Source organism: Phytophthora cinnamomi (genome assembly GCF_018691715.1).
Source record: "Phytophthora cinnamomi strain GKB4 chromosome Unknown Contig9, whole genome shotgun sequence".
In the NCBI taxonomy this organism is placed as follows: Eukaryota; Oomycota; class Peronosporomycetes; order Peronosporales; family Peronosporaceae; genus Phytophthora; species Phytophthora cinnamomi.
In genome coordinates this window covers 647,317-665,286 of record NW_027150942.1, presented here as the reverse complement: position 1 = coordinate 665,286, position 17,970 = coordinate 647,317, and the positions used below count along the sequence as shown (strand labels likewise).

General features: G+C 54.3%; 3 protein-coding genes across 3 annotated transcripts; 2 read left to right on the top strand and 1 right to left on the bottom strand.

Annotated features, from left to right (window-relative positions):
• Positions 1–253: 253 nt before the first annotated feature.
• On the top strand, positions 254–1,828 carry IUM83_16361 (transmembrane protein 181; the record flags this gene model as incomplete). Its single annotated transcript, XM_067941237.1, has 1 exon — positions 254–1,828. The coding sequence occupies one exon, from the start codon at positions 254–256 to the stop codon at positions 1,826–1,828; it is 1,575 nt and encodes a 524-aa protein (XP_067798390.1).
• Positions 1,829–2,996: 1,168 nt separating this feature from the next.
• Positions 2,997–3,845, bottom strand: IUM83_16360 (uncharacterized protein; the record flags this gene model as incomplete). Its single annotated transcript, XM_067941236.1, has 4 exons — positions 2,997–3,029; positions 3,114–3,416; positions 3,557–3,679; positions 3,783–3,845. 4 exons carry the CDS (start codon positions 3,843–3,845, stop codon positions 2,997–2,999), a joined length of 522 nt encoding a protein of 173 aa, XP_067798389.1.
• Positions 3,846–4,950: 1,105 nt separating this feature from the next.
• IUM83_16359 (Pol protein) lies at positions 4,951–5,835 on the top strand (the record flags this gene model as incomplete). Its single annotated transcript, XM_067941235.1, has 1 exon — positions 4,951–5,835. The coding sequence occupies one exon, from the start codon at positions 4,951–4,953 to the stop codon at positions 5,833–5,835; it is 885 nt and encodes a 294-aa protein (XP_067798478.1).
• Positions 5,836–17,970: the final 12,135 nt, after the last annotated feature.

Sequence of the window (17,970 nt, the reverse complement as noted above, 5' to 3'; positions counted from 1 at the left end):
CAATAGTGCAGGTCAGGAGTTTCAGCAACTCAGGAAGAGAAAACGGACATGCTCGGACGAATTTAGTTAGCCGATCAATGCGAAGGTATCATCGCATGTGTGCGGCTAAAAGCTGTCGACGTCATTTCCGCTTTTAAACGACGCTAAGTTTTCTTCAGCTACGTTGAGTGATTTCCACGCGGTAGAAAAAATGAAGTCGAGGCCTGCGGAGCGGGGCGAAGATGGTAGCTTTATGCGGATCGAAGTCATTTCAATGTTGAAGCTGCTGTTGGTCTCGGGCATCGCAGTCACGTTCCTTGCCCTCTTCGTGCTAATTGGCTTCAGCGGTTCCCCTGCGGTTGCTAACTCCGACTGGACCAGCATATCGACACGCTGCACGTCCGACTTTTCGATCAGCTTGTTCAAGGAGTGCCTCGGTCCTAACAGTACGACCACGGTCCAAGACGCGGACGCGAATGGAACTGTTTCAGCCATCGATGAGGTCCTGAGTCTGTCGTCGAAGGAACAAAGGCCCGTTCTGACCTGCATGTTTGATGCGTGCACGAACCGAACGAACCGACCGTTTGCAAGCAACGAGCAGAGCCTCCATGTGGTTCACTACACGTTCGGGCTCAACGGGTTCACGCAGCTCAACCGCTACTTCTACCTGGAGGCCGCGTTCCCAAATTTACAGAAGACAGCCCGGTCTTTCGATGTCACAATGACGCCGCACGTCAAGGGGTTCTTCCTCAACGAGACCAGCGGCAACCAGACTTACGCAGAAATCATCACCAACGTTGTCCAAAAGACAGTCACTGTCGAGTGTGGAGAAGGTGAATCGTACTGCGACCCAGCCTACTTCCTACGCTTCGGAGACATTGACTTCAACGACTATCAAGTCGATGTTTTGTTCAACTCCACCGAAAACTTGGCGTTGAACGGCTCGAACATTCAGTTTCGCAAGACCTGGGGCACCGAATCATTTACCGATTGGCTCATCGGCATGAAGCTCTTCTTTCTGTTCCTCTCAGCGATCTTCGCTGGCTGGTACATTTTCAGCGTCAACAAATTGTCGTCTCGGGAGCAAAACGTCGAGCAAGGTTTCGTCATGGCACTCGTGTTGTCGCTGATTCTCTTCAACGATCCATTCTACGCCGCCGAAGCGAAGTACGGCAGCAACGCAGCTCGTATTCTTAGCGTGGGGTTCCAAGTGACGTTCTTCCAGATGCTGCTGCTGTTTTGGCTGGTTTCAATCGACAACCTGCGTCTCCAAGGCAAAGAAAGCGGCGTGTCGAACACGCGGTTCTTCGCGCCTAAAATTCTCTTCGTGTCCTTCTTCTGGATCATCATGGCGCTTTACTACGGCTACATCAAGTACAACCGCAATAACGATGTTACGTGGGACCCCTTGACCGAGAACAGTAACTTTGCGCTTCTCAAGGCGTTATGTGAGCTCCTCAGTGCTGTTTTCGTCGTATGGTACTGCATCTTAAACGTCATGAGTATCACCGAGATCAAAGCACGTCGTATGCGCTACCGCTACTTGGTGGGACTGAGTTTGTTGATGATAATCGCTTCTTTCTCGGGTCTTGCCAATGGCGCATTTTCGCCAACCCCATCCAGCGGAGGCGCGTGGACCTCGCTCCAAACTATTTTCAACGTGTACGTGTACACACTGTGCTACTTGTACGCTCCATCCGCCACGACACTTGACAACTTGCGCAAGCGCAAGCAAGCTCACGGAGGTGAAGACCCCGAAGCGAAATCCGTGCTAAGCAGCAATGCTGTAGAGCCTGCCGATGTGGAACTTGCCGGAATCGACGAGATTCGCGAGACGGATTTGGCCTAGGATTGTTATCACCAACGACGCGATAAGCTAACAATGACAAGAGCAACGACATATTAAGCCACAGCAATATATTTCTCAAACGAAACTTGCGTTCCAGTCCAGACGTGCATGATTAGAACTACCACGGATCTCCCACAACAATCATTAATCATTTTCGTAAGGTTTAATGCTCTGCATATGTAGAATGAAGCACATTGCATTTAGCGCTGCGTTCGAAGCTTCTGGAGAAACTGCAGACGTCTCAAGTGCTGATACTCGATTGCTTCGGCTGAAAGTCCGTCTTCACTCGGCGTCACGATGCCCAATTCCAGTTAAAGCCCCAGTGCCACCACTTCCTTCAGTTCGATTCCTCTGTCAGGGCTTTTTGCGCCGCAACTGGATGTTGAGTACCGTCAACGTCCAGACGTTGCTTAATCTTCGTCTTGCGTCGTATCTTCTTCGTCCTCACGCCTTGATTTTGATCGACGATTGAGCTACTGGAACGAAATCCCGTGTTGAATGATCCGAGGCCTCAATACGTTCTGCCATTTGTCGTAGTCCATGAGTTCCATGCGGACTCCCAGTTCCCACGCTTGCCATTGGCTAGGTATTCGGCTTTCGCGCACCTGAACGCTTCTTTCCGACGCGCCAATGCATACCCAAGGTTGATTGGGCACTTGGTCCATTTCTCAGTGAACATCATTAGGACCAATTGTGGACAGGTCGATTCCCATTGAGTTCCACTGTCTTGAGTCGTCCAGTCAGGGGCAAGTTATCAGCGTAGTCGGATTGGATCTTGTTCCAGAACTCTTGCGATTATTGCGCTGCCAGACTCAAAGACGCGGTGATCCATGCACGTGTAAGAGCCAACCGGTCATCGGGATTGAACTGCGCAGGGGCTTTCGTTGTTGGGGAAGAAATCATCGTCGTGGCGGGAGCAGTAACAGTGGAAGGAATCGACAATTCGTCAGATTGGTTCTCGCTAGGGGAGAATTTAAAGCTGAAAGCTTTCTTTTTTTTTTTTTTGGGGGGCTAGATTTGCGCACCAATCTTCAATCTCTTCCTTCATTGCGCCGGTGTGCTGCTTCCGTGGCGTATTCTGGAGCGAAGGGGGACGCCAGGGAATCGGGAGGAGGTATTTGTTGGTGGAACGAAGGTGGGTGATTTTCTTATGATCGAGTACAAGCCACTACGAATAGCAGAGCGTGTTTCCTCCATAAATCTGCCAGCGTACCACAATTCCACAAGTGAGCACAGGTCTGTGCTCACTAATCTTATATGTTACAACGCGATATACTGCACAAACCTCAACTGTCTCAACCGTTCTCCAGAATTTGTTGTGAGAGCCCACCGCAGCGAAGAAGCCGATGACGGCTGCATTGCCATCGATTGCCGAGGTGAGTGTCACGGCGATGACCGCGTCTCGCGAGCGCAAGACGCACACCGCCAAGAGCACGACCCCCACGCAATTCCTGCAGCCCGACGCAGCGAGCAGCTGCTGGCCGACGCCGCCAACGGCACGCCCCGGATGGTGCGCAGACGCTGCAATTGAGCGGCAACGCAATGGACTGAGGCCGTCAATCTCGAAGATCTCGATTTCCAGATAATACTTCGAAGAATTTGTTTACTATGTTTAGATGCGGCAAAAAGTAGATATTTTATTTTTTATTTAAGTTAAGCTTAGTGTCACGAATGGCTTTTGTTCGCCATTCGTCATACTAGCGATCATTACTCGTAGCGACTCGCTACATGTACTAGCGAGTGTGCAAGCGCGTTGGCGTGGCTTGAAGCCGCGATGGTGGTCAACGAGATAGAGGGAACTGGAGGCAGCGATGAAGAAGCTATGCTGCACAAAGGAAATAGTAGCATTCGCTACTCGTATCAAGATGAGGGCATTGAGCACTACTAGGAAGAAGCTCAAGCGATGCAAATAGAACTCAGCATTTGGCGAGCTGATTAGCTAGCTGTCCGATACCTGGAGGGAGCGTGGATCCGTAAAGAAGATAGCTTTTGTTCCCCATATCGACACAACAGGCATGCCGCGTCCGCTGCAACGGCAGTCATCTGGTGGCCATTCTCGCGAGGCAGTTCCAGGTGCCCTCGCTCGTAAGGCACCGGCCACACGAACTTCACCCAATAAAATCAAACCTACTACTTCCCTATACAGCCAATCAAACTGAGGTTGTGGTCTTCCTTTCAAACTTTCCTCGTTTTGGAGGAAAGTATTCGCAGGGTTCGAAGGTTTGATTTCATAGGACAATGAAACTTTTTACTTACTTACTTTCCAACCTTGAGAACCCCTATTATTCAAGACTTGCACATAGAGCTTGATCGTGCAGCCTTGCGAGAAGCACATGACGACACCCAAAAAGGGGCCTGCGCAGTGCAGAGTAGTACACGCCCCAGTTATATTCGAATTGGCACGGAATATGCCAATATGGAACCATATTTTCGTTTTTGAAGACGTTCGGCGCATGTTACCGCCTTCCCTGGCTTGTAGTGGACAACTGCATATATGAGCGGCCAATGAAATTGCAGCATTAGAGCCAGCTGTCGCCTCAGCATATAATTCCGCTATAATCATTTAGAAACAAATTTACCGGTATGGTACAGGTACTGTGATTCTGATTGCCACTCGTTCGGCGATGTCCCCCCGGCGAGCAGAGATGCAGGAGCGTCCCCACGGACACGGACTCGTCGCAGCTCTCCACCTTCTCGCGCCCGATGAGCGGCCGGATGCGCGCACGGATGAGCCGTCGTCGTCCGCCATGGCGCAGCGCTAGGGAGCAAGAGACGCAGGGAGTGCAGGGAGAAAGTCAGACGGAGGGCGCGCTCGCCTCGCCGCAAGTGACAACCTCTCTTGTATCCTGGCGCCTCTCCTGTCGTGTGGGCCTGTCCCCTGACGAATGGGTGATGATTTCAATCTTAGTTGTCTGGGTTCCGTTGAACCCTTGCTCTGGGTACACTCCACGAGTCCCCAGGGCACTGCATGAGTAGTTCTAGGGCCAGTTAGCCAAAGCCAGGTAATCTCACATTCAATCAGTTCTCAATCTAGCTCGTAGAGCTCAAGACGGCTTGGCATTTTGGATCGATCCAAACAAGCAGACCTGGTACACCCGTCGGCCAACCGAACCCCGCCAACCATGAGTCGCACTACGGAGAAGGACGACAAGGAACGCTACCTGACGTACTCGATCACAGTACGCGCAGCGGACAAGGCGAAGGAAATCAAAGAAGAAGTGGTGACGAAGAAGATGCCCAAGTTCAACGAAGGCAGCCCCAAGGACTTTCTTGACTGGGCCTACCACTTCTCACAGCTAGCGAAGCTCAAGCACTGGAACGCAGAAGACAAGTTCCTGAATGCTAACATTCTCCTCATGGGAGATCTTCTTGAAGCCTTCGAGGATGCAGCCTTCACCGACGATGATACGCGCATGGACGAAGAATTCACGCGTGCGCTCCGCAAGGCTTCAATTGTGGTCTTACTCGTCGACTCTAGCGAGACGATCCAAGAGGAGCTCTGGGAGATGCGCAAGTCCCGCTCCGAGACGCTTGCAGACTACAGTAAACGTTTCCGTGCGTTAGTTCGACAAGAACATACTCTAGCTCGACTGCACGAAGCTTCACCGATGTGTGAAGACGCCCTCTGTCGCTTGTACAAGCGTGGGCTTCCGTACGACTGGCAGAACAAGTACGACGCCAGCGGCCAAGTATTCACGACCGTGGCGGCTCTAGTACCCTTCTTTGAGCGCATTGAGCAGGGTGAAAGACGCCTCCATCGACATGAACCTCAAGATCGCCGGGGTAACCAACCCAACAGCAGGAACCCCAGCTTCAGAGGCAACAACCGAGGCAATGGTCATCAACAACAGGATGGTAGCAGTCGTGGACGTGGTGGTCGTAGCGGCCGTGGTGGTCGCAACGGCAACAGCAACAGCTCCTACAGCTCGAACAACAACAAGTACTGCTCCTTCCATCAGCGCTGCGTTCATGAGATCGTTGCAGCAGCAACAGGGACAGCAGCTTAAAGAATCACGAGTTTCCTTTCAACTGGTCAATGGAGACACGAGGAGCGACGGATCAATGCTTGTTCGCTTCCGGATCCCTCAACTAAAGCGAGATGCGGTTATTGTCCACCAGTTTGAAGTGCTTCCTTCTCTCCCTGACGACATGACTATTGGACGCGATTTAATGACTGCTCTGGGTCTAGTGATTGACTTCAAGAATCGTCGAGTCCAATGGGATGGCAGTGAGCTAGCGGTTCGCACGACATCCGGCACTGAGGAATCACTTCCTCGTCCTCATCCAGGGCTAGTAGAAGTTAACGACGAAATCGACGAAGCCCTTGCCGGTGACTCAACGGACGTGACACCAGTCGACCTCCTTCCTCAACATTTGGATGCGGCGCTCTCTCATTGCTACCTGAAACTTTTGGAGGAGTATGTCGATTTGTACAACGAGCGCCTTGGACGTATTCGTCTGTGTAACGGGGTTACACGTACAAGTGGCTGCAAGCCACTTGTGAATTTAACAGATAAGTTATCTGTTAAACGTTTTGGATACTTCCTCACATTGGTGTAAGACACACCGATGGATACATTGAAGTGGACCACCACAGTGAGTGGTCCACACACACCCAAAAGATCCTATTGGTAGAAAGCAGCATCTTTCTACCAATCAGAGACATGCATATTAGCGGGGCTCTGACAGCCAGCCGCTGCCAACCCTTTCATAGATGATAAACAGTTTTAGCAGCTTTTTAGAGGAAGATCAATTTACAAACAATACAGTTCTCATTTTACCTAATCTAAGTCACTTGGATCCCTTTTGTTACTTAACTTATATTTGTGTATTCAAATATAATTAACCTAAGTAATTACTAAGTACTTACGCTTCCTCATACACGTTGCGCAACGTGTAAGCAAAAGTAGTGAGTCAAGTTAGACCCACTACACCTGGTAGCACTTTGTAGTCCGTCCAACGACCGACTGCTTGACGTTCGTACGCGGTGTACGAACGCGGAGCCGAGAACCACATGAGCACGGAGGTGCCCATGGAAGCTCAACACGCCTGCAACGCATGTTGCACGCGCTGACTGCCCCCACCTGTCTGACCCAGAGTGGGAGGCCCTCCAACGACTGTCAACAGTCATTGGAGAAGCGGCGATAGCTACAATGCTGCGTACGCTATCGCCGACGGAGCAACATGGTGTTGCTCTGGGGTTCATCATGAAGGAGCAGCGTGACGCTGCTTCCTCAGTGACGGCGTCGTCAGGGACGACACCGCGTGCTCAACCATTAAAGTTGAGCGTAAGCAATTACGTGGGAAGAGAGGGCGAGCCTCTCCTCCGATGGCTTGTCGAACTCGACACAGCCATAGCGGCTCGACGCATCGTCGACCCGCTGTCGAAGGTCGCGTTCGCCATGTCCTGCCTTGGCGGACGCGCAAGGAGTTGGGCGTATGGACGCCGACTCTCCGATCCTACGTGCTTCAGCACGTACGAAGTATTCAAGGAGGAGCTCAAACAAGCGTTTGAGCCCCCGCAAACGAATTCCGGTCGAGGGCGGAGTTCCTCGACCTTCAGCAGGGTAAGCATGATGTCCATGCTTACGCGCAGCGCGCACGATATTTGGTATCAAATATCGTGACTAACCCGATTGACGAGGCGACCAAGGTCGTCACGTTCATGAAAGGACTTAGAGATGGGCCTGTGAAGACCTATCTCTTCCGAGAGTACCCGAGTACTCTCGAAGCTGCGATCACTCTTGCCATGCAAGAAGAGTTTAGCCTGCGGCAGGCTAAACTGCATGTGAACGTGCCGAGGCCGCAACCACGCCCGGTAGCGAGGACGGGAGGTCCGGAACCAATGGACCTCTCGAGCCCAACAACTGCTGGTTACCAGCAGCAGGGAGGTAACGTGCGATACTTCCGTTGCGGAAGGATCGGTCACTTTGCACGGGAGTGCACAGCTCCCATGCCCCCTGGAGGTGGCCGTCGTGGCGATGCTAGGCATCGCCGCGGACCAACAAAAAACGCGAACATCCAGTAGGCGCGGGGCGCCCTACTGGTAATACAGTCGCGCGTGCCGACATCGGGCACGCGACACTGAGACTGCAGCCCCAGTGAGACCAGCTCTCACTGTAAGAAACAAGATGACAGGCCGAACCTAGTCATCTTGAAGGTTTACTCGAAGAGAGCGAGTGACTCTCTTCGAGCTTTGGTAGACTCAGGCGCGTCGAACAACTTTGTTCGACTACGAAGCCTGTCGAGACTTGACTTCGAGGAGGTAGATACACCTCGAAGTCTTTTGGAGGTACGACTGGCAACAGGTGCCATCGTGAAGACCGAGAAGCGCGTCGTGAACGTGCGCTTCTCGTACAAACAACGAGTGTTTGTCGAACACTTTATCGTCCTGGACCTGGACGATAAGTTCGACGTGGTAATGGGCATGCCGTGGCTTGCACGGCATGATCCGGTGATAGACTGGAAGAAGCGCACGCTCGTGCGCTTCGGACGCGATAGCGGAACAGAGAGCGATGGCCCTGTTACCGCAGCGCGCGCGCACCAGCAGGTGCGCGCGGCTCTCACCAGTCGAGACAGCGCTTTATGCTGCTGTCCCGGAGTGCCAGGAAGTGCGCGAGGGCGCGCACAAGTGAGACCCACGTCGGCAATGCTGCCGACGTCGGAAAAAAAAAGATGTGTTGGTTCCGGGAACCAACACCCACGTTCAAGCGTGTAAGGGACAGTCCCTGACCCGAAGCGGTCAGGTCGACAACGACGCGTCGGCTCCGGGAGCCGACGCACCCTCGGTCATGAGGGGCTCCGCCAATGATTGGCGTCGAGGTGACGAAGGCGTGTCAACTCCGGGAGTTGACGCTGCAAACAGTGCGGGCGGTTGCAAACGTACCGCACTGACGCAATTGCATGCTGTCGTGCAGCCGGGCTGCACGACGAAGCGCTCATGCGATCAAGCCGGGCTTGATATCGCGCGCCCGCAGACAGGGTCTGCCGGCGAAGGACACATTACCGTGCAGCCGGGCTGCACGAAGGAAAATGCGGTCAAGCCGGGCTTGATACCGCGCGCCCGCGGACAGGGTCCGCCGGCGAACGACTGTCCACGGCCGGGCCTGGACAAGAAGAACAACTGTGCGGAGCCGGGCTCCGCACAACAAGAAAAGACGGCGCAAGCGGAAAACGCTGCGCAAGTCTCGGTCCAGGACCGAGACGCAACAAGAAACAGTCTGCTGGGCAGACTGCGGCGGTGACGCCGAATGTCAAGACGCTAAGCGTCTTGACGCGCACCGATACTGGATTCCAGTATCGTGACATGGAACTCGCTAGTCCTCCGACGACGGCGTCGGAGTTGACTTCGCTTCCAGCCATGAGCTGGAAGCGCTTCACGCGACTTGCACGATGGACGCATCGAGCAAGTCTGCTTCTCGGACAACGAAAGAACGGCGAGCGAGAGCGAAGAGCTGAGGCAGCTCTTCATGGGAAGTACCACTGAGAGTGAAGACACTCTCAGTGCGAAGACGAAGCGAGAGCGCTTCGAGGAACAAGGTTGGGACTCGCTGAAGTCGAGTCCCTATTACGAATTGTTGAGGGAGTACAAAGACGTACTCCCGGAAGACATTCCTGCGGAGCTTCCGCAGGATAAGGGCATTCAGCACGAGATTGATCTCGTGCCGGGCACGAAGTACTGTGTCACGCGGCAGTGGCCACTGCCGCGAGAGCAAGTGAAAGCGATCGACGACTTCTTTGAAAGTCGTCGTAAAAGCAGGACAAGTGCGGGAATCAAAGTCCCCGCACAGTGCTCCGACGTTCTGTGTCAAGAAGCCACAGGGCGGATGGCGCATCGTTCATGCTTACAACAAGCTGAACGATGCGACGGTACCGGCGCAGACGCCGATACCGCGAAAAGATGTTATCATCGATTCGATGGCCGGGAGCACCGTTTACAGTGCTCTCGACTTGCGAGATGGATTTTATCAAATCCTAATGCGTGAGAGCGATATCCCTCTCACGGCAGTGAGCACGCCAAGCGGCATGCTCTGGGAATGGCTAGTAATGCCACAGGGGCTTAAGAATGCCCCTGCGACTTTCAACAGGTGCGTGACGCACTTGTTGCGCTCGGTGCGCGACTTCGCACCGAGCTACTTCGATGATGTATTCATCCACAGCCGAGCTGTGGACGGGAAGACCGACGTAGAGATGCACAGGGTGCATCTCCGGAAGCTTCTGAGCTTATGCGAAAGCATAAGCTCTACGCGAACCTGAAGAAGTGTATCTTCGGGGCGAGCGAGATACCCGTCCTCGGGTGTCTCGTAGGGAAGAATGGTGTTCGCCCTGACCCGGAAAAGGTCAGAGTGATAAATGAATGGCCAACGCCTTCAAGTGTCAAGGAACTGAGGCAGTTCCTTGGCTTGGCCACGTACTTGTGCAAGTACGTGGAGGATTACGCGGGCAAGATCCGCCCGCTGTCACAGCTTCTTAAGAAAGAAGCTGTGTGGAATTGGACACCCGATTGCCAAAAGGCATTCGATGCAGTCAAGCGGGGCTTGACTGAGGCGCCGATCTTGGCAGTGGCTGACCAAGATCGTCCATTTCACGTAGTGTGTGACGCATCCGATTTCGCGATCGGATGCGCGTTAATGCAGCACGATCACGAGGGCCGTGATCGTGTCGTCTACTACCAATCGCGTCAGCTGAAGCCAGCTGAGCGCAACTATCCGGTGCATGACAAGGAACTCCTTGCCATGAAGTATGCACTCGCAAAGTTCCGAGTGTATTTGCTTGGGAGTAGACCATTTGTGGTCTACACCGACCATGCATCACTGCGCACCGCAGTGAAGTCGCCACACATATCACAAAGAATGGCGAGATGGGTCTCATTCTTTGCGGAGTATAACTTCCGGGTCGAATACAAACCCGGAAGACTGAACGTGGTGGCCGACGCGTTATCACGTCGGCCGGACTATGCAGAAGCTGTTGACGTCAATGCCATTGACGCCATGCGATCGAGCAAACCCACATCATCTCTGTTGGATGATGTGAAGGCCGCGTACGCGCACGACGCGGACGCGAAACTCTTGCTGGCCTATGGCACAGCGCCTTCTGACAAGTCCCGTCAGAAGCTGCCCAAGCACCTTCGAGCGCGTGCACACCGCTTTCGTGTGCACGACGGACTGCTACTCTACAACGCAGTCGACGACAACGCGGATCGCGTTGTCGTGCCAAATGACCATGACCTGCGACTCAGGATCATGTACGAGTATCATGATGCCCCGACTGCGGGACATCTCGGACGTGAGAAGACTTACGTCCTTCTCACGCGCGACTTCTACTGGCACCACCAGTATAGTGGGTGCGCAAGTACATCCGTGCTTGCGAGGTATGCTAACGCGTGAAGCCTGCGCCGTTTGCGCAGGCTCCATTAATCACTACCGACTCCGTCGGAGTGTTGGAAGTCCATGTCTTTGGACTTCATCTTTGGTCTTCCCCGGATAGCGGAGGGAACACCGGTGTTGTGGTCTTTGTAGACCGTTTCAGCAAGATGGTACATCTTGCTGCGGTGCCAGCAGAGGTGACCGCGAAGCAGACAGCCCGTCTGCTCGTCGACATGGTGTTCAAACACCATGGCATGCCGTCCGACATCGTGTCGGACAGAGACCCGCGCTTCACAGCGCACCTGTGGCAAGAAGTATTTACACTTCATGGGAGCCAGCTTTCCATGTCGACTGCGAATCATCCGCAGACGGACGGTCAAACCGAGCGCGTGAATCGCGTGCTCGTCGATATGTTGAAGAGCTACGCTCACTCGTTCCAATACTGGAGCGAGTGCTTATCGATGGCAGAGTTTGCCATCAATAACTCAGTGCATGCCTCGACCGGGCATACACCGTTCTACGTGAATGCCATGCGGCATCCACGTCTACCGAGTTTACTCGGAGTGATGGCTCCCACTTTAAGTGGGGGAGGATCTACGACTGCAATACAGCAGCCGCAGAAAACCGCTGACACTTGCACACTGTCAGCTGCAACAATGGACAAACCACATGAGTCTGCGCAGGGCGCAGACTCCCCCAACAACAAGGCCACCGACCACGGGTCTGCGCAGGGCGCAGACACCGCAAAGAACCACGCAGAGGCCGGGCCTCTAGCGGAGAGCGAGCTGAATGACTTCAGCTCGGATGCAATCAGTTTCATCACCAAAAGACAAGCCGTGATTCGGTTTGTCCAAGACACAATAGCAGCTTCTGTTGATCAACAGAAGCTGAACGCAGACAATGCGGGCAGAGGCAACACAAATGAATTTAAAGTTGGTTCATTAGTTTTGTTAGCTACACAAAACCTGCCTAGACATGCAGTTTCGGATTTCGGAGCAAGCAAGCTTGCTCCGCGCTTCATCGAGCCGTTCACTGTGTTGGCACGGCACGGCAACGCATACACGCTAGACATACCGTCTAGCATGCGCCTCCATCCGACCTTTTACGTCGGACGGCTGAAGCCATACCGGCAGCACGAGCCATCTAGCTCGGCTGACCCGAAGCCTCGGCAGGAGCCGAGGCAGGAGCGGAGGACTTGGCCTCGGCGACGAGCAACCTCTCCTCCAGCGCGCGGACGCGCTGGAGCAACCCCTTCATCTGGGTCCCCAACTCGACCTGGATATTCGAGGCGGTCTGCGAGACCGCCGCGACTTGGGCCTTCTGGTTCGCCAGCTCCTGTTTTAGACCGGCGAACTCAGCGCCCTGCAGACGCTCCACGACGGTCACCCGGTCGTGGAGAGGCGCATACTGATCAGCCCGGGGCTGATCATACCCGGGGCGTGTTCCCACCCCCGCCACCGCCGATCCGTGACGCCCGCGGCTCAACCCGCTGGATTGTTGAGCGGATTGTTGACCACAGTATCCCGAAAACGAACCCTCAAGGGGCTCGTTTTCGTATTCGTTGGAGAGGATTTCCTCCCCATCGAGATACATGGGAGCCGCGGAACGTCTTGCTGGAGGACGTTCCGGAAATGGTGAGGGCGTACGAAGAGCAGTACGCGCTGGCGCAGCGGAAGTAGTGCGAGCGCTGCGATCATCGCTAGCGCCCGAACCCTCACGTGCTAAGAACTTAGCACGGAGCTCTTTGAGACTCTCGGGCACACGGAACGACGTGTACCCGTTCAGGTCGCGGTCGCTCAAGCGGACCGCGCCTGGAAAGCACTTCGTGCACTGAAAGCCCTCGGGCACAGCGCACGGCACATTTGCCTCCTCAGCAGCAACATGAAGTTGCTCCAGTTTTCCACGCTTCGAGTACGTCTCGAAGCGATCACGCGCTTGCTTAATCCGATCACGGTAAGCACTCGGCCTCTTGTTGAAGTTCTCAACAAAGGCGTTCCAGCTTTGACAAAGTGCCTGCCATTCGGGCACTTTGCTGCGAGAAGAGGTCTTCTTGCTTTGAAACCATCGGAGCTCATGAAAGAGTTCGATGTAGTATCGCGCCTTTGATGCGTTTCCGCATCAAAGTGCAGCTCGGCAGCCACAGCGTCATCTTTGATGGCGCTGCATACGTACAGCGGCACCTCATTCGGAGGTACCGAGTTCCCAAACCGGTCCGCGATCTCGGACGCGGACGGCATCCATGGATCGCGCGCTGCAGGCGCAGCGCGCGGAGAGCCTTGAGCTTTAACATCACGCGCTGCAGCAGCAGCGCGCGGAGTACTGAGAGCCCCAGCTGAAGCGAGTGGGGTATCACTCTCAGTACGCGAACGCTTCGAACTCGAAGCGTCCGATTCGTCCCCCTTCACGCGGGCGAACGTTCTTGGCGTGGGGGTCGAGCGATTCGCTCGACACTGAGTCTTTACGCTTTGAGGGCGAGTCCTCCTCGCCCTCCATGTCTTCATCGTCGTCGTCGAAGTCGACGACGTCACCGTACTTCGCCTTCTGGCGTTCGAGTAGTCGTCGATGGAGAGATGACTCCCCATCGACTTTGCGGACTTCTTCTGAGGCGCGCTCATCGTTGAATGAGCGCGGATTTCTTCTCCAAACGCGGAGAATTGACGAATGGTCAATTCCAAAGATTGACGTGCGGAGACCCCGCGCGTCTAACCTTAAGGGGGGGATGGTGTAACGGGGTTACACGTACAAGTGGCTGCAAGCCACTTGTGAATTTAACAGATAGGTTATCTGTTAAACGTTTTGGATACTTCCTCACATTGGTGTAAGACACACCGATGGATACATTGAAGTGGACCACCACAGTGAGTGGTCCACACATACCCAAAAGATCCTATTGGTAGAAAGCAGCATCTTTCTACCAATCAGAGACATGCATATTAGCGGGGCTCTGACAGCCAGCCGCTGCCAACCCTTTCATAGATGATAAACAGTTTTTAGCAGATTTTAGAGGAAGATCAATTTACAAACAATACAGTTCTCATTTTACCTAATCTAAGTCACTTGGATCCCTTTTATTACTTAACTTATATTTGTGTATTCAAATATAATTAACCTAAGTAATTACTAAGTACTTACGCTTCCTCATACACGTTGCGCAACGTGTAAGCAAAAGTAGTGAGTCAAGTTAGACCCACTACACATTCAGTCTCGTGCCGGGCACGAAATACTGTGTCACGCGGCAGTGGCCACTGCCGCGAGAGCAAGTGAAAGCGATCGACGACTTCTTTGAAAGTCGTCGTAAAGCAGGACAAGTGCGGGAATCAAAGTCCCCGCACAGTGCTCCGACGTTCTGTGTCAAGAAGCCACAGGGCGGATGGCGCATCGTTCATGCTTACAACAAGCTGAACGATGCGACGGTACCGGCGCAGACGCCGATACCGCGAAAAGATGTTATCATCGATTCGATGGCCGGGAGCACCGTTTACAGTGCTCTCGACTTGCGAGATGGATTTTATCAAATCCTAATGCGTGAGAGCGATATCCCTCTCACGGCAGTGAGCACGCCAAGCGGCATGCTCTGGGAATGGCTAGTAATGCCACAGGGGCTTAAGAACGCCCCTGCGACTTTCAACAGGTGCGTGACGCACTTGTTGCGCTCGGTGCGCGACTTCGCACCGAGCTACTTCGATGATGTATTCATCCACAGCCAAGCTGTGGACGGAAAGACTCGACGTAGAGATGCACAGGGTGCATCTCCGGAGAACTACTTGAGCTTATGCGAAAGCATAAGCTCTACGCGAACCTGAAGAAGTGTATCTTCGGGGCGAGCGAGATACCCGTCCTCGGGTGTCTCGTAGGGAAGAATGGTGTTCGCCCTGACCCGGAAAAGGTCAGAGTGATAAATGAATGGCCAACGCCTTCAAGTGTCAAGGAACTGAGGCAGTTCCTTGGCCACGTACTTGTGCAAGTACGTGGAGGATTACGCGGGCAAGATCCGCCCGCTGTCACAGCTTCTTAAGAAAGAAGCTGTGTGGAATTGGACACCCGATTGCCAGAAGGCATTCGATGCAGTCAAGCGGGGCTTGACTGAGGCGCCGATCTTGGCAGTGGCTGACCAAGATCGTCCATTTCACGTAGTGTGTGACGCATCCGATTTCGCGATCGGATGCGCGTTAATGCAGCACGATCACGAGGGCCGTGATCGTGTCGTCTACTACCAATCGCGTCAGCTGAAGCCAGCTGAGCGCAACTATCCGGTGCATGACAAGGAACTCCTTGCCATGAAGTATGCACTCGCAAAGTTCCGAGTGTATTTGCTTGGGAGTAGACCATTTGTGGTCTACACCGACCATGCTTCACTGCGTACCGCAGTGAAGTCGCCACATTTCACAAAAGAATGGCGAGATGGGTCTCATTCTTTGCGGAGTATAACTTCCGGGTCGAATACAAACCCGGAAGACTGAACGTGGTGGCCGACGCGTTATCACGTCGGCCGGACTATGCAGAAGCTGTTGACGTCAATGCCATTGACGCCATGCGATCGAGCAAACCCACATCATCTCTGTTGGATGATGTGAAGGCCGCGTACGCGCACGACGCGGACGCGAAACTCTTGCTGGCCTATGGCACAGCGCCTTCTGACAAGTCCCGTCAGAAGCTGCCCAAGCACCTTCGAGCGCGTGCACACCGCTTTCGTGTGCACGACGGACTGCTACTCTACAACGCAGTCGACGACAACGCGGATCGCGTTGTCGTGCCAAATGACCATGACCTGCGACTCAGGATCATGTACGAGTATCATGATGCCCCGACTGCGGGACATCTCGGACGTGAGAAGACTTACGTCCTTCTCACGCGCGACTTCTACTGGCACCACCAGTATAGTGGGTGCGCAAGTACATCCGTGCTTGCGAGGTATGCTAACGCGTGAAGCCTGCGCCGTTTGCGCAGGCTCCATTACAATCACTACCGACTCCGTCGGAGTGTTGGAAGTCCATGTCTTTGGACTTCATCTTTGGTCTTCCCCCGGATAGCGGAGGGAACACCGGTGTTGTGGTCTTTGTAGACCGTTTCAGCAAGATGGTACATCTTGCTGCGGTGCCAGCAGAGGTGACCGCGAAGCAGACAGCCCGTCTGCTCGTCGACATGGTGTTCAAACACCATGGCATGCCGTCCGACATCGTGTCGGACAGAGACCCGCGCTTCACAGCGCATCTGTGGCAAGAAGTGTTTACACTTCTTGGGAGCCAGCTTTCCATGTCGACTGCGGATCATCCGCAGACGGACGGTCAAACCGAGCGCGTGAATCGCGTGCTCGTCGATATGTTGAAGAGCTACGCTCACTCGTTCCAATACTGGAGCGAGTGCTTATCGATGGCAGAGTTTGCCATCAATAACTCAGTGCATGCCTCAACCGGGCATACACCGTTCTACGTGAATGCCATGCGGCATCCACGTCTACCGAGTTTACTCGGAGTGATGGCTCCCACTTTAAGTGGGGGGAGGATCTACGACTGCAATACAGCAGCCGCAGAAAACCGCTGACACTTGCACAGTGTCAGCTGCAACAATGGACAAACCACATGAGTCTGCGCAGGGCGCAGACTCCCCCCAACAACAAGGCCACCGACCACGGGTCTGCGCAGGGCGCAGACACCGCAAAGAACCACGCAGAGGCCGGGCCTCTAGCGGAGAGCGAGCTGAATGACTTCAGCTCGGATGCAATCAGTTTCATCACCAAAAGACAAGCCGTGATTCGGTTTGTCCAAGACACAATAGCAGCTTCTGTTGATCAACAGAAGCTGAACGCAGACAATGCGGGCAGAGGCAACACAAATGAATTTAAAGTTGGTTCATTAGTTTTGTTAGCTACACAAAACCTGCCTAGACATGCAGTTTTCGGATTTCGGAGCAAGCAAGCTTGCTCCGCGCTTCATCGGGCCGTTCACTGTGTTGGCACGGCACGGCAACGCATACACGCTAGACATACCGTCTAGCATGCGCCTCCATCCGACCTTTTACGTCGGACGGCTGAAGCCATACCGGCAGCACGAGCCATCTAGCTCGGCTGACCCGAAGCCTCGGCAGGAGCCGAGGCAGGAGCGGAGGACTTGGCCTCGGCGACGAGCAACCTCTCCTCCAGCGCGCGGACGCGCTGGAGCAACCCCTTCATCTGGGTCCCCAACTCGACCTGGATATTCGAGGCGGTCTGCGAGACCGCCGCGACTTGGGCCTTCTGGTTCGCCAGCTCCTGTTTTAGACCGGCGAACTCAGCGCCCTGCAGACGCTCCACGGCGGTCACCCAATCGTGGAGAGGCGCATACTGATCAGCCCGGGGCTGATCATACCCGGGGCGTGTTCCCACCCCCGCCACCGCCGATCCGTGACGCCCGCGGCTCAACCCGCTGGATTGTTGAGCGGATTGTTGACCATAGTATCCCGAAAACGAACCCTCAAGGGGCTCGTTTGCGTATTCGTTGGAGAGGATTTCCTCCCCATCAAGATACATGGGAGCCGCGGAACGTCTTGCTGGAGGACGCTCCGGAAATGGTGAGGGCGTACGAAGAGCAGTACACGCTGGCGCAGCGGGGGTAGTGCGAGCGCTGCGGTCATCGCTAGCGCCCGAACCCTCACGTGCTAAGAACTTAGCACGGAGCTCTTTGAGACTCTCGGGCACACGGAACGACGTGTACCCGTTCAGGTCGCGGTCGCTCAAGCGGACCGGAAAGCACTTCGTGCACTGAAAGCCCTCGGGCACAGCGCACGGCACATTCGCCTCCT